At 45.6% G+C, this 16,832-nt stretch overlaps 2 protein-coding genes across 2 annotated transcripts in view; one reads left to right on the forward strand and one right to left on the reverse strand.

The window, feature by feature from the left end:
- Positions 1-3,853: 3,853 nt before the first annotated feature.
- Positions 3,854-8,648, forward strand: LOC143822732 (SH3 domain-binding glutamic acid-rich-like protein 3). Its single transcript, XM_077308233.1, has 3 exons — positions 3,854-3,954; positions 5,633-5,800; positions 8,274-8,648. Exons 1-3 carry the CDS (start codon positions 3,895-3,897, stop codon positions 8,373-8,375), a joined length of 330 nt encoding a protein of 109 aa, XP_077164348.1. The 5' UTR covers positions 3,854-3,894; the 3' UTR covers positions 8,376-8,648.
- Positions 8,649-11,793: 3,145 nt separating this feature from the next.
- The window catches only part of SH3BGRL (SH3 domain binding glutamate rich protein like), a 48,586-nt gene continuing 43,547 nt past the window's right edge, over positions 11,794-16,832 (reverse strand). Inside the window, exons 3-4 of the mRNA XM_077307388.1 lie at positions 15,951-16,031; positions 11,794-14,270 (exon numbers count right to left, since the gene is read on the reverse strand). Coding sequence (XP_077163503.1) covers positions 14,238-14,270; positions 15,951-16,031 — 114 coding nt within the window. The 3' untranslated portion in view covers positions 11,794-14,237. The remainder of the gene's footprint in view (positions 14,271-15,950; positions 16,032-16,832) is intronic.

Here is a 16,832-nt window from a genome sequence, read left to right on the forward strand (position 1 = left end):
TTCTCAGCCAGGGCCCCAGCTGGTAGACTGAGCTGCTGGCTGAGAGCTGTGTCCTAACAGAACTATCCAAGTTCTGCAGGGCCTCCAAAACTGTGTTTTTCCAGCCAGGCATTTAGTTGAGGCCAGAATGAACTAGTTGCCAATAAAATCTATGGGCCTCCCTCTGAAACCAGAATACCATCCTTGAAACGTACTAAGAGGCGGACCAGCCAAACCACTAGCACAGTGGTTCTCAACCTGGGGGTCAGAACTCCTTTGGGGGTCAAACAACCCTGCTTGAAGGCAGGTATGGGAAAAGTCCCCATAAAGAAAGAAGTTGCAGGTATTGTCGTATAGAACCGGACTCAATTTTCCATATTATTTTGTGATGTAATGTGTATGACCGTCAACGTCATGATCTGATTCTCCCACTTTTACCTTCCCCTGATGTTGCAGATGCAAGGTCTCATAATTTGCTGCTAGCTAATAACTGCTCAGAGACCACTGAACTGGTTGCCAAGTTTTTATTTATAGTTATGGCCCGCAAGCTAAAGTAGTAACGGGTTCTGGTTCTGAGGCTTTTGTACCTACTGTTCCCTGGTCCGCAGCAATTTTTATTGAGAGCCAGTTTGGTGTAGTGGTTAGGAGTGCAGATTTCTAATCTGGCATGCCGGGTTCAATTCTGCACTCCCCCACATGCAGCCAGCTGGGTGACCTTGGGCTCACCACGGCACTGAAAAAGCTGTTCTAATCAAGCAGGAATATCAGGGCTCTCTCAGCCTCACCTCCCTCACAGGGGATCTGTTGTAGGGAGAGGAAAGGGAAGGCGATTGGAAACTACTTTAAGCCTCTTTCGGGTAGAGAAAAGCGGCATATAAGAACCAACTCTTATTATTATTGTTGTTGTTGTTTTATAGACCTGTCAATGAATTAATTTTGTATGCTGTTTTTTTTATCCTGGATGCCATTAAAGGTTTTTGTATTGTATTGTATTGACTTCCCCACATAATTCATGTTCCTCCTTTGATACACCATGAAGTAAAAAAGGTGGTCTCTTCCACTTACGGTTGGTGCATGTTTTGTGCAAATGTTAACTGCAGTGCAGTATTTCATTGGTCAGAATTGGACACGCTCAGTACAATCCATTTTTTTGGTGATGTAAGTAGCTAATTATATCCCCCAATATTCAATTAAACATATCTGCTTTGCTCTTGGACTGTACTTTGGGCAATCTGCTGATCAAAATAAGCAAAATATACTTTTGCTTATATATTCCTACTGTTATGATGGTCAGTTCTTAGTCTGAAGAAGAGTGCTTGCACTCGAAAGCTCATGCCCTGAATCAGTCTTGGTTGGTCTTAAAGATGCCACTGGACTCTGATTTTATTGTGCTGATCAAGTGTCACTCCTATTTGGAATACGTTTCCTTAAACTGAGAAAGGCTTCCAGTTTTACTAAATGGTGTAGTATGTTATAGGTCCATACTGATACCAAGATTAAGGAATGAGCTGATGAAAGGAGAATTATCTCTGATATGGCTTAAAGGGGGAAGTCCCAATATATAAGCACATTGACAGGACAATATTCCCATTTCAGTTGGGGGCTTCCAGTGTTCAATGTAGTGTCGAGGGAGTCTCTATGTGGAAGCAGTCTTAAGTGGACTGCATCTGTGGCAAAAGAAAAGAGTTGTTTTTTATGCCCTGCTTTTCACTACCCAAAGGGGTCTCAAAGCAGCTTTCAATCACCTTCCCTTCCTCTTCCCACAACAAACCACCTGTGAAGTAGGTGAGGCTGAGAGAGTTCTGACAGGACTGCTCCATGAGAATAACTCTAACAGAACTGTCACTAACCCAAGGACACCCAGCTGGCTGCATGTGGAGGAGTGTGGAATCAAACCTGTCTTGCCAAGTTAGAAGCCACCACTCTTAGCCACTACACCAAGCTAGTGTAGGACAAGCTGATGTACGACAAAAAGAAACCCACCCCAAACCAGAACCAAATAACCATTCTGAAGGTTTCAGGACTGCAAATAACCAGAAAGGAAGGTTTCAGAACTGCAACTGCAAGATTTGCCACTAATCGATTCATTGGCTGGTCCACAAAACTTCAAGATGGTTAACTCCCTGAGTGATGATAGACCTCAAATTTACCAGTGGGAAAATGCATGGGGAAAGTTCCAAACACACGTTCCCTTTGCTTTTCCATGCTACATACCACAAAATTAGAGCCTCTTGTGGCGCAGAGTGGTAAGGCAGCCGCCTGAAAGCTTTGCCCATGAGGCTGGGAGTTCAGTCCCAGCAGCCGGCTCAAGGTCGACTCAGCCTTCCATCCTTCCGAGGTCGGTCAAATGAGTACCCAGCTTGCTGGGGGGTAAACGGTAATGACTGGGGAAGGCACTGGCAAACCACCCCGTATTGAGTCTGCCATGAAAACACTGGAGGGCGTCACCCCAAGGGTCAGACACGACTCGGTGCTTGCACAGGGGATACCTTTACCTTTATACCACAAAATTAAGTGTGGAAGGAGGTGGAAAGAAGTGGAAAGATGTCCTGAAACAGTGGCAGAGCTGCCAGCTCTTGGTTGGGACATTTCTGGAGCATCATGGGTGGGGGCTGGGGAGGGAAGAGGCCTCAGCTGCACAGAGCCGACCCTCCAAAGGAATGTTTTCTCCAAGGGAACAGATCTCTATCATCTGTAGACCAGCTGTAATTCCAGAAGCTTTCTGATCCTTGCATGGAAATGAGCAAATGCTCAGGAGTGGCCATGCTCAGGTGTTATGCTAAGCTTTCTTCTCAGAGTCCCTGAGCACAGCAAGGCCTGTTGGGGAGAGTTTTGTCCTGATCCCTTGATCTGGTTCAAAAGGGGAGAATGTGACGTGGCTGTGGATGGAAGGTCCGCCTGGATGCTCCTCCTACAGCTGGTGTGCTTGGGCAGTAGGGAAGAGCGAGAATTAAGTTCCACATATTTTCCTCCATTTCTGGCCCCATGTCAGGCATTTTTCTCTTAGCAGCTGAGCTGCACTGTCATTTTGATGCATGGCTCAGCTGGTTGTGCAGCTCTCACCTGCCAACCCACAACCTATGCATGAACCTATGATGCGAAGATCCTTGGTTAGTTGATTCTGCCATGTCCCCCTTCCACAATTCTTGTACATTCATGCAATGTATTATTTCTCTACTCCTTCGGGTAGAGAAAAGTAGCATTATAAGAACCAACTCTTCTTCTTCAGTCTGGAGAGTTTGGTCATGCCTGCTCTGGCCACAACACTGCCTTTACACAGCTGCTCTATCCATCCACGGAATGGCAGAATTCCTACAGGGGCCCCTGTTCTCAGCCTGGGGGAAAAGTGATGGAGAAGCTGCATCGGATGACTTTCTGCCTGCAACAAGGTCATGCAGTTATAAGAATCAATGTCCTTTCCCACTGTCTAAATCAGGTGTAGTCAAACTGCGGCCCTCCAAATGTCCATGGACTACAATTCCCAGGAGCCCCTGCCAGCAAATGCTCATGGGAATTGTAGTCCATGGACATCTGGAGGGCCGCAGTTTGACTACCCCTGGTCTAAATAATAAAAGGCACTAACTATAATCTTAATTCAGCTGCACGGTGGGCTTGTTGGTTTTGCTCGGAAAGCTCTTAGCTCAACACGGAAGAGCCATTTTAAAAACCTAAAAACCTAAACCTTTCGCCCTGCGCCCGCCCGTGCCGTATTTCCAGCCCGGAGGCCAGCGTGGGGGCGCCAAAGACGGAGAAAAGACTCAGGGGAGGGGGGCGGGCCTTGGCGTCGAGTGAGAGCCGTACCGGCCAATCGGTAAGCGAGGGCGACAAGGCGCTGCCTCCGGCGATTGGGTTTCCATGGCAACCGCGGGGGGGGAAAGTGGCTCGGGCGGGCGGATCTTTTGTTCTTGCCGGGCGATGGCTGCAAAGATGGCCGGCATCCGGGTCTATTACACCAGCGTTACGGGGTCTAGGGAGGTGAGGGCGGAGGGATACGGCCACGTAAAGTGGGGGGGACGGATGCTTCGGCTTTTCTCTCTTGGAAGAAAGGGAAATGACCCACGGCCAAGGACAGAGGAGGGGGATTTTTAAGGATGCCAACTTCCAGGTGGGACCTTGAGGCGTCCCGTTTCTGGGACCGAGTTCCGCCCTCCTGGATAAAATGGACGCTTTAGAGCAGGGTTAGTCAAACTGCGGCCCTCCAGATGTCCATGGACTACAATTCCCATGAGCCTCTGCCAGCAAACGCCAGCGTTTGCTGGCAGAGGCTCATGGGAATTGTAGTCCATGGACATCTGGAGGGCCGCAGTTTGACTACCCCTGCTTTAGAGAGTTTATGGGCTTCTCCAGATGTCTATAGACTACAATTACCATGAGCCTGTGCAGGTGGTGGCAAGGGCTCATGGGAATTGTAGTCCCTGGAAATCTGGAAGACACAGTCCCCTTTTCTATGGCATTGGACGCTGGTGGGGTCCGTCCCCTTCCCAAACCTTGTCTTCCACTCCACCTCCAAATCTCCAGGTATATCCCAAGCAGGAGTTGGAAATCCCAAAATCTGTGACAGATCCCTGTTTTACTCAGGGGCAGCCCCTGGGCCAGGGACATTTCAGCCTGAGGATCGTGTTAGATTCAAATGAGTAGCCATGTTGGTCTGAAGTAGCACAATAAAATCAGAGTCCAGGAGCACCATTAAGACCAACAAAGATTTATTCAGGGCGTGAGCTTTCGAGTGCAAGCACTCTTCGTCAAACTAAGAACTCCCTACATGACACTCGAAAGCTCAAGCCCTGAATAAATCTTTGTTGGTCTTAAAGGCGCCACTGGACTCTGATTAGATTGAGGATAGTGTTGACAGCATCATGTCTCACACAGTTTAAGTGATTTGTAGACTAGGGTTGCCAGCTCAGGGTTGGAAAATACCTGGAAATTTCAGGGGTCAAGCACAGGGAGGGTTGGTTTGTGGAGAAAAGGGACTACAGCGGGGGTACGATTCCATAGAGTCCACCTTTCAAAGTGGCCATTTTCTCCATGTGAAATGATATGTTGCCCAAAAATCGGTTTTAATAACAGCCACTACCTGGAAATTTTGCAGCCCTAACACAAGACAAGGGAGCTCAGCTTCCCCTGGAGATAATTGCAGACCTGTTGTGCAGGCTCCAAGGCATCCCCCAGCCCCCCTCCCTTCCTCAAATTTGGAAGAAGAGCTGGTTCTTGTATGCCACTTTTCTGTACCCGAAGGAGTCTCAAAGCAGCTTACAGTTACCTTCCGCCCAGAACAGGCACCCTGTAAGGGAGGTGAGGCTGAGAGAGCCCTGATATTACAGCTCTGTCAGAACTGCTCTATCAGTCCTGTGGTGAACACGTCACTCAGCAGGCTGCATGTGGGGGACGGGGAATCAAACCCGGCTCACCAGATTAGAAGTCAGCACTCCTAACCACTAGACCAAGCTGGCCCCCTGGGAAGAAAAATCCCCTAGAATTTTCCAAGCCAGAATTGGGAGCCTTTGTGAGAATCAAATATTAGGGGAGTATATCGAACATTTTTGAAGGGAGAGTGGGCAAAAAAAAAGAAAAGAAAGAAAGAAAGATTGCTATGATCGTTTTGGGATGATGTGAAAAGGTTTCAAACCTCAAAAAGGAGCATTTGTTTGCCCAGGTGAAACAGAGGCAGTCAGAAGTCCTTCGCATTCTGGATGGAAACCACATGAAGTACGAGTTAGTTGATGTCTCCATCAGTGAAAGTTTGCTTCAAGAAATGAGGGACAAAGCCGGCAACCCTGATGCGATACCTCCGCAGATCTTTAATGGGGAGCAATACTGTGGGGTAAGAAGTCAGTTGTTTTTAGAATAAGAAGATCTCCACGTCGTGGAGCAACCTGCCTGGACATCAGTATGTCGGTTAGGCCAGGGGTAGTCAACCTGTGGTCCTCCAGATGTTCATGGACTACAATTCCCATGAGCCCCTGCCAGCAATTGCTGGCAGGGGCTCATGGGAATTGTAGTCCATGAACATCTGGAGGACCACAGGTTGACTACCCCTGGGTTAGGCCATGCGCCCCAACAGCTACGGCCACATCGGTTCCCATAAGCTAGCAAGACAGCATTGCTACTGTTGTGTAGGAGCTACATCAATCAGCGTAAGACCTATGAGAGAACAGAGTGAGGGGAGCTGTTCCCGGTAAAGCAGAGGTTTTTCTATAACAGGGCATGTGACAAGTTAACATTTGCTGCTTCAGGGTTGTATCATTGGGATAGATTCCTGTTTTAATATTGGAACAATACTATCTTTCAGTGTTGGGATTGTAGCCTGGCTGCTTTCCAGGGGCAGTGCACAGTTCAAGCGAGACAGTTGTGCCAGTGCAAAGTCCCTTAGTGGGGTGTTTATGTCTCACCAGGGTGATGTTTAACTCAGGCTCAAGTAATACACAGAGATTGCTGTCTGATTCCACAGTCCCATGCAGTGGAAGGGAAAATGTCAATTAAAAAAAAAAAACCTCTTCCAAGGAATTTGGGGAATCAGACATGGCTCAATTCTACAGTATATGAAAGGCTGAGCACAAGGTTACCCAGCAATTTGAACACAAGCATTCCCACATCTCAAGTATGAGAGGCTGTACAGTCCCATAGTGGTTCTCAGAAGAAAGGGTTAGTGACACAGAGCACCAACTATACCTGTCTAGATTGCCTGAGTCCAGCATATATCCCGAAACCAGCACCTTATCTGTCCGTTCTGGAGATTAAGAACCACAGGAGGGCATTTACTCTTGTGAGGTGCTCTGTTTTACCATCTGCATTGCTTGAGGGGTGCTATAAAAAGACTCCAAAAGCAGGAAGAATCTGTATATGTTGAGGTGGGGAATTGGAGTCCATTGGGCATTTTCAGATATTCATTTTATGTGGGAGCTCACACTAAGATCATTCCCAGTGGCACTGAGGGAGAATTAAGAGCCTCCTTTCCAGAGGAAACACTTAGGTTTCCAGTTGTTGTTAGGTGTGAAGTCATGTCTGACCCATCGCGACCCCATGGAGAATGAGCCTTCAGGCCTTCCTGTCCTCTACCATTCCCCGGAGTCCATTTAAGTTTGCACCGACTGCTTCAAGGACTCCATCCAGCCACCTCATTCTCTGTCGTCCCCTTCTTCTTTTGCCCTCGATCGCTCCCAGCATTAGGCTCTTCTCCAGGGAGTCCTTCCTTCTAATGAGGTGAAAATTGAGATTCATCTTCAGGATCTGGCCTTCTAAGGAGCAGTCAGGGCTGATCTCCTCTAGGACTGACCGGTTTGTTCGCCTTGCAGTCCAAGGGACTCGCAAGAGTCTTCTCCAGCACCAGAGTTCAAAAGCCTCAATTCTTTGACGCTCGGCCTTCCTTATGGTCCAGCTTTCACAGCCATACATTGCAACTGGGAAGTCCATAGCCTTGACTAGATGCACTTTTGTCTGGAAACCTATCTGAAGTTTCCAGACAGGTAGCCAAATATTGTGCTGTGACACACAAATTATGCCAAAGCCATGTTACTGGAAATTTATTTATTTATATTATTAAGCTTATATACTGCCACTCCCAGCCAGCTGGCTCAAGGCACTCCTGCTTTAGGTACAGTATTAATCCTGATATGTTTTAATTTAATTCTGTTTTAAACGCTTGGTTTGAAAGTATTTATTTGCGGTTCAAATACAATTTTAAAAGTTGTGCAAGTTTTATGGCTGGCTTGGAGCTGTATTGCAAATAAATCTGAATCCCAAGTTAAAGTAAAATAAAATACTGGTTCTCAGAGGCTCCAACCACATAGGTTTATCTCTGCTTTCACTTTCTAACTGGATCTTTTTTGGGGTGGTGGGGGCATCTATACCGCATCATTCTCTAGTTGTGTTTAAGTCTTCTTTTCCTCCTCTCCTGTATGCTCATTTGCTCACTCCCAAGTTTGCTTTGCTTTTCAGCTCAAGCATATGGCCACAACCATCTGCAGGGGATGCTGTGCATTTGCCAAGTTCCCAGCCGAGTCAGGACCATTTCCTCTGCAACCCCACTGGGCACCTTTTGGAAGGCTAAATAAATAAAATAAATAAATGGCAATAGCAATTACTGGTCCTCCCTCCCCACCAAAAAGACCTCTAGTGGCACAGAAGGGGAAACAGCATTCACTGTAGCACTGGAGATAAATACAAACTGGAGAATCCCTGCCGGGCTGATGTAGCCCAGGTAGCAAGTATACCTCAATGAATAAAACACAGGGGGGGCGAGGAGAGGGTAGGAGGTGAGAGGTAGTTCCAACTAATATGTAGTTAATGTGTTTTAGGACTCTCGGATGCTGTACGAAGCCACTGAAACCGAGGAGATTAGGAAGTTCCTGAAGATGGCAACTATAGAGAAGACAGTGAGGGGAGAGATTGCCATCTGAAGAGGGGATGCCACGTTGCTTCTGCCCGTCTGTGTCATGTTACTCGCCCGATGCTTTAGATAAAAAGTTGCATGTGGAAGAGAGTCATTTCAAGCACCAGACAAACCACCTCCAAGTCACCCAACAAGCTTTTTGCAGTGCTGCTTTTCAAAGATCCTTGCCATGAAATGGTGTTCAGCGCAGTCTGCAGCGTCTTACTGGGGAAATTATAAACTATAGAAAACATTGGAGACGGAAATTTTGCTCCTGTAGAATGTTAATAAAAAGACTGAGTTTTACCCAAAACTATAGTTATGAAGGATATTTTTGTCTACAGATATTGCCCAGGGCAGTACATAAAAAGGGTTCTCAAAAACAAAAGTGTTATTTTGTGAGTATGTTAGAGGGACACCAGATTTTATTCAGCTGATATTTTGAGGCAAGCCAAGAAAGGGCTTAGGGATGTGTAGAGTTTGGATGCCAAGTGCCTCCTGCTTTGCCAAGGGCTGTTACCCTGGATATCTCATATTAGATGGTCTCCTTTCAGGACAGCAAGAGGCTGTATGTTTATTCTTGCATCTACAGGGCAATGAGCTCCATAAGGAAGCTTAGCTTAAACTGTGTGCTGGCAAGCCAAAGTCTGAAGCTGGCTCCCTAGTCAGAAACCGCAGTCTGAAGAAAGCTTGTCTACAACAGTTTGAGATGCTTGAAGTAAGGAATTCTAGTTATGGCCATTGCTTTGCCTTTTGTCCCAGGGAAATAGGTGCTCCAAGTAGACCCAAAACAAAGATAGACAAACAGCTCTGAACCACTAAAATGATGGTTACAGCAAAGCACTGCTTGGCATGATGCCTGAACTGTGCCCAACAGGCTACCATACGTTGTTCAGTTAGGCATGAATATATTAGAAGGCATAAATTCTGCAGGTATTAAGGGGTTTCTACCATTTCCCCCCCTTTCATGATTCAGGTTTCTCTTTCATGCAACCAGCAGATTTTAGGCAGAAAGTGCTTGCTGTGCTATAGACCAGTGGTCCCCAACCTTTTTATCACCGGGGACCACTCAACGCCTTTTACTGAGGCCCGGTGTGTGTGTGTGGGGGGGGGTAGTTTACTCCTCTACTCTCAACCACTGCCCTAGCGCTCTCTGATTGCTATGATAATGTTTAAACATCCCTTCAAAATAAGATACAGACACGCCACAACAATGAACATAAGGAACATTTTATTTTTATGGACATTTTAACTCATGACAATGACAAATCAATGGGAACCCTGAGCTTGTTTCTCTGCAATGAGATGATCCCATCTGGGAGTGATGGGAGACAATGACACCCAAAGTGTGTTGTAAAGGGCCTGGGGGGATGAAGTAAAGGGCCGGGGGGGGGGGAGAAGGCGTCCTTCGGGGCCCACCTCCAATTAGTCGAAGGACCACATGTGGTCCGCAGCCCACAGGTTGGGGATCGCTACTATAGACAATATTTTATTCTTGCTTCCATGATCTTGGAATGGAGTCTCTATTTATTGCTTCCGCCCCTCCTTTTTTTAAAGGGACTAACTCATTATGAACTTTGGCGTTGGCTTTCACCTGAAATATATTTCCTCTTCCTTAGTCTGGACAGCAGCTTTGAAGATATGATCCTAACTGACTAAAACAGCATTTGCGAAAGCAAAAACATCAGAGACTTCAGACATTACAAAGAGTGGCAAATGTAACCTTCCATACATCCCACCCCCCCTCCACACCATCCCATGAAGTGTGCACACTCCCAACAACACTGGCCTGTCATTTTCACGTGGAGCAGAAGTTGTGGAGCAGAAATTAGTTCTATTGTTAACTCTCATGATCTGAAAGTGGGGAAAGAATATTATAATTAACTACTGTGAACCCTATATACTCGCGTATAAGCCTAGTTTTCCAGCATCTTTTTTCACACTGAAAAAGCCCTCCTCGGCTTATACGTGGGTACATACAGTAATTGAAATAAGAGCCTGCTCCAGCCAGCCCACCGTTGCTCTGGCAGCTTGTAGGTTTGATTGAGGGACTCTGATATTTTTTCCCCTTTTGCCTTCACTTCTTCCTCTTCTTAATCACTTCTTCCAAACTATTCATTTGGTTTCTGTGGGTGAAAAGCGGGGTACAAATCCAGCAGCTATTCATCGTCTTGACTTTTCTGTATTCGTGGGGGGGGGGGAGGAGGCTGGATGGAAGAGCCTGGGATGATGGAGGGTTTCCCGCCCTCGGCTTATATGCGAGTCAGCAAGTTTGCCCAGATTTTGTAGTAAAATTAGGTGCCTCAGTTTTATAAACTGATAGGCATTCACCCCAAGTGTGTGCTGGAGATATTAATGTGCAGTGAAGTGACTGGAGCAGCTAATATGCACACAACAGACTGGTCTGTTCCTACAGCTAAGACTGTAGCCAATATTGCAGATCTTTTGCATGCTGGAAAAAAAACTAGCTCTTTGCTCTTCAACTGCTGAACTGCAGCCTACAACTGTCAGGTATAATAGTCTGTCAGATCCCCATAGAACTCTCAATAAGCAGACACATCTAAAGGAATCTCTTTATTGAAAAAGGTCAGGAACAGAAAGCAAGGTATTTCCTTGCTGGGAATAAAGAACAGGCATACAAAAATACCATTATGTTTCCCCAGTGATTCTTCCCCCCCAATTTGAATTCTGGCATGCTGAACAATGTACCAGGCACAACACTTTCCCAGCGAGATTTTTCCACACAAGGCACATGTTGGGCTTAGGCTCTACAAAGCAATCCTACCCTGTGTCTACAAGGTTAAAAAATAATGAAAACAAACTCCTCTCTGCCCAAGAGGCTGCTACTCTGTGAGGGAGTGCCCAGTGCAGAAAGGGCATTCTGTAGGTGTTAAGATCTTTCAACTGTGTGTGTGTGTGTGTGTGTGTGTGTGTGTGTGTGAAAAAACTGGGTCATAAAGATATATTAACTCTCTAGTTTTCAAACCAAAGAAGGATGTATTTTCTCCCCTCCCTATTATTACATAGTCCTGAAGCCTCTTCTCTGCTGCTGTGTCCTTAAACTTGTCCTTAAACAGCTTATCCTGTTTTGCGCTGGCTTCTGGAGATTGCATTTTAGTGCTCCAGCTAATTTAAAATTGCTTAATAGTCACTTCAGTTTCATAATTTACTGCTACGTGGAAGCCAGTTGCTCATGTACAGGATCTAGTTATGTTCCTACTTCTAAAATTCCAGAAGCAAGTGGCCGGGTTTTATGGTTAAAACTCTTAAGCACATTTGTGCTGAAGCAGACTAATGCTACTAACCCCCTCTGGAATGGATTGAAAGGTTTCAAAGATGTTTCAACTCAAAACACAGCTGCTTTTTTGCGTTGTTAAAATGACGTTTCTGTTTGAAATTAAGAAACCATTTTCGACTGAAAGGAAAAGGAAATACAAAAGGCAATATTTGAAAACCATATTGCTTTATTCCAACAATACAACGAAAGCTAACAGATAAGGCAATCTTACCTTATTTTATTTATTTTTTTGTTATAAAGCAGGACAGTGAAGAGAGAGATCAGCAAACTCCTTCCAGGTTGTTGTCCTGGGAATTACCAAAATTGATTTCTTTTGCAGTGAGGTGGTCAGCTGCCTTTGTTAAACTGGCTGTCAACTGAGAACCTTTTTGATGCTTCTCATTTGTTCCCCTCCCTCTGACGTCTGTCTGATTGCTTGGGAGAAGCTGCATTATCTCAGGAGAGTTCACAGTGCACTTAATTTAAGGTTTTAATATTTCACAGCAGATACAAAAACACAAGCCAGCCATTCATTGGAAGTTTATTGGTTACAAAGAGAGGGTGCTTTCATTTGGAATTTAGTAAGGCCCTCTTCCCCCAGGGCTGATACTATTTTTATCTGGTTTGCCGGGCTATGGTTGACAGTCAAGGGGTAGCCACAGTAGTCCAATGCAGATGTTACAGAAACCTGTTGCAAACATGAAGTGGAGAAGAGAACCTTATGTGGTCAGCAGAAGGCAAGGGAGTGCAGGATCCGATCCAAACTGAGCGTGCTTGTGATGTCCTCAGAGATACCAAGGTCCAAGAAGCCATGTAGCATGAACTGGCCCAGAGATGACCCTGTTTCCGTTCCTGATAGATTAAAGCACTTATAAACTAGGATAGTTAACTACTGAGGCTTTTTTTGGAAAGTGCAAAAGATTATATGAAATCTCTGGCAGAAAGCACAGGCTAACTGGAAAAGTTACTCTTCCAGCTTTTCCTCTTTTCAAAGTACAGGAAATGAATTCCTCAAGCTCATCAGCTAAGGAAAAGTACTGCTAAGATGACCACAGACCACTTAAGTTTCTGAAAAGAAAGCCCAACTCTCAAAAAGTGCTTTTTTTCAAAAATTCTGGTCAGTCTCATGAACTGGAATGAATCTGAGTCAAAATACACCTAGGAAAATCTAATAAACTAGCAACAAACATCAAATACACTCTAATGGGTAAATGTATTCGAGATTCTTTCTAGTCTCTATAAAGTCATTTGTGAGGTTGTTTGACAGCAGGCGAAAGGACAGTTTGGAAGGGCATCTCCTTTGGGTTTAGCCCTATTCTTGCTATTTGCCCACTCTCCATCAACATGATATCAACACTATCTCAAAAAGCCTTTGACATTGCTTTTTAATGAGAAGCTATGAATGGTAGAGGACAGGAAGGCTTGGAAGATCATTGTCCATGGGGTCGCGATGGGTTGGACACGACTTCGCCAGTAACAACACTGAAACAACGCAACATTTTGCAAGATATATGTTGGTGGATATGCAAGACTCGTTCTGACGATTTCAGAACGTGGCCCCTGTTGTCCATCTCTCTGTTACTGTACAGCTGCCAAATTGCACAAGTTTTATTATCTGGAATGGCTAGACCTGTTTCCTTCCTGCTTTGCAAAGTGTTGCACACTGTTACATGGAAAGCTTTAGGACTTGCAGAAGACCACAGATTGGTGCATTTGGATCCTACAAGGACAGTTAAGTGAAGCACTGGCTTGCTGCCTCTGGAATCCCGACATATAGGTCAATTCAGTGAAAACCTCTTAACATTTCATTTTGGGGCGTGGGAGCCTATGTTGTGAACTACAAAAATTACAACACAGGAAAAAAATACCCAGAACTACTGTAATCTCAGCAAGCTATTATATTACACTACAGCACCATAGCATCCCCCCCTCAAAACAAATTTTCAATTATCTTTGATGAAGTTCAGGCACTAGGGCTTCTTCATGGAAATTTTTCTGCCTCCTTCCTTAACCGTTTGGATCTATAGGGCCAGGCTGGTTTGGTGGTTAAGAGTGGTGTTCTAATCTGGCGAGCCAGGTTTGATTCCATGCTCCTCCACATGCAGCCAGCTAGGTGGCCTTGGGCTAGTCACAGTCCTGACAAAGCAGTTCTCACAGAGCAGTTCTGTCAGAGCTCTCTCAGCCCTACCTACCTCACAGGGGAGAGGGGAGAGGAAGGGAAGGCAATTGTGAGCCGTTTTGGGACTCCTGGTAGTGAAAAGCAGTTTATAAAAAACAACTCTTCTAGTTATAAATTGGCATTATTAATAGCAAAATATGGTAATCTGGCAAGTTTACAAAAAGCAGTGCAACTGCCAAAATAGATGCCATCCTGACTGAAAAAAAATCAAAAGATTACTTATTGGCCCCACTGTCATTAGCTCACGTTTGAAATTTTTGTCTTGGCGCTGTATTGTATGCTGTGCCCAGCAATCGGCATTTGAGGGGATAAAAGGAAACTTTTCCTATGTTTCTTGAAGTACTGACAATTTTGCCATTGTAGAAAAAGCTGTGGAAGCTTCCCTTTGCAGAATATTTAAGGCTCTAGGCAGGGAGAGACTGGGAGCTGGGGAATCATGCTTCTTGCTTTGCAAGGGCTTCTGCTTCCTGAAAGAAACATCAACAACATCATAAAATCGGAGTCCAGTGGCACCTTTAAGACCGACAAACATTTATTCAAGGCGTGAGCTTTCGAGGGCAAGCACTCTTCCTCAGACTATGAACTGACCATCTTGACAATGGGAATATACATTGTCAATCAATAAAATCTGTTTAGCAAAACGTTAGCAGCTTGGACACGTGCAGCTAGAGAAGAAAAGGAAAACTGGGGCAGAACCCACCTGAACAGCAATGCCACCAAGGTGGAACTTATAGCAATATCCATCATTACAAAAAGTCCCTCGGAGCTATTTTATGCATGAGGAAAGTTGGGCTGAATACAAGATTCAAGTCCAGTAGCACCTTCAAGACCAACTAGACATCCAGAGTATAAGGTTTAGAGCAGAGGTGTTAAACAACTGACCCGGGGGTCAGAACCAGCCCATCCAGGACTCTCACCTGCCCACAAGCCATTGGTGCGAGTGAGGGAAGGCATTATGCTGTGCAGGAGGGGGGGGAGTGGGTACAAATGGCTTGAATTGCTGGCTCACTGCACAATCTGAGTTTGAAAGAGGACTTGAAAGTGGCAGACGTAAAACAACATTTGCTGGAACAGACTTCAGATCCCTCTACTTTCAGCCTCCTACTCCCTAGGGTGGCCAACCAGCCATCTTTGGCAGAGAGGTCCAAGTCCCCCATTGCTGATCTCCAGAAACTCAATGAATTGCCTCTGAACATGGAGGATCTATTTAGCCGGAACCCCTCCTCACCAGATACGCCCACCAAATACATAAATACAAGCAATCATTGACGTTAACTGGTGATATGGCCAATAGTTTAAATGTTTATAACGTTGATACAAGTTACTGAGTTTAATTTCTGCAGTATTGTACCTCGTATTATAATGGAGCCTGAGAATTTGTGAATCTATGCCCTGAGTCACAAGGGAGGGTGATATAAAAATGTAATAAATAAATAAATAAATAAATAGCCAGGGATGAAACTATTTTCCTTGAATTTGTCTTGTGAAAAACATTCATATCTCCTTGCTCAATTGGCCGGTATGAGTGTACTTAAATGCTACAGTTACATTATGAGAACATTCAAAAACAATTCAGGATTCCTATTCAAATTTTTGGGATCCTGAGCAATTCAGAATCCAGCTGATTAATGTCCGCTCTGACGACCTGATGGCTGCTAGAGAAACAATTTGGCACGGGAGGGGGTAGAATCCAGTGACTCTGAGATGCTTAAATATTTGTTTTAGGTAGCACTGGATTAGAGAGAAAGTCTTGTCTCATCCTAGCATAATCAAGGAATAGTTTCCCCAGTTTTCTACATCAACCCAATGCTTAAGTGGCCTAGACAGTTTTATAAGACAGGTCTAACTAAGGACATTTATCACAAAAGACAGGCCAGGCTTCAAAGGGTATGCAGAAATTTCTTTGCACAAGGTACATCCTTCAAAGAAATACTTTAAAAAATATTAAGTCCGCCCCCAACCTCCTATCTGTTTTATTTCCTTCTGATGATGCAAACCAGGTGGGGGTTCTGTCTTTTGAGCCATCCTACAATCCGGTATGTTTACAACAATCGGGGTCTGCCAGCAAAGTTTGGACACCTCCCAACAATCAGCAAACAATTGTGAGAACCGGACTTAGAGCCACAGAAATTAAATACAGGACGTACCTTTGAGCCAGGAGGAGCTGTCAGGCCTAAGAATGCGTAGACAGCATTGTTTTCCCGAGCTTCAAAGAAAGCTTCATAATCCTTTGAAACAGAGAGAAAACGCATAATGTTAGGCAAATTCATCAAGTGCACATCTTGGAATTTGGAAAGTGACAGCGCGGGGTGGGGGAAGGAAGAGAACTGATTGAGGAGGGGGGGGGGGCAGCACCAGGCTTCATCAATCAGGGCTTTGTGAAACCCTGGGGTTTCTTCACAGCTCTCGGTTCCCTGAATGGGTTGGGAGTTAATATTTTATAAATTTTTAAGATCTGTTAAACATATACTGTCATGTCAACCCCCCCTCCCCTCCCAAAATGGCAAATGATGGGCCTGGAGGGGGTGGGGAGGGGAGGGGCCCAAGGTGGGCGTGTCCACAGCGATGCTTCCCAATAATATTCTGCATGATTGTATCACTTCTAGGGTTTCTTGAAGCCTGAATAATGTTTCAGGGGGTTTCTCAAGTGGTAAAAAAATTGAGAAAAGGTTAAGGTGACTGCTAGTGCTGCTTTTCGCGGGACTCTCCCGCCTTTGGCAGAATAGTCCCGTGCCCAGATGCAAAGTGGGCACTCGGCACAGCTCTGCCAGCCTGGCCACCCGGCCTTCACCAAGCTCAAGCACCGCCCCTCCACCATGTACCACGCCTGCCTAGACTCCGCCTTCTTCACAGGCGGGACCTGCGAGGGAAGGGAAGGTGCACAGCAGCACTTGCAACTTCAACCCTGAGGCAAGCAAGCAAACAAGGTGAGCCAGGGAGGAGAGCGGGCGGGGCAAGCAAGCAAAGGAGGTGAGCGGGGAAGTGAGTGGGCGGGGCAAGCAAGCAAAGCAGGTGAGCTGGGGAAGAGA

Source organism: Paroedura picta, chromosome 13 (assembly GCF_049243985.1).
Source record: "Paroedura picta isolate Pp20150507F chromosome 13, Ppicta_v3.0, whole genome shotgun sequence".
NCBI lineage: Eukaryota > Metazoa > Chordata > Lepidosauria > Squamata > Gekkonidae > Paroedura > Paroedura picta.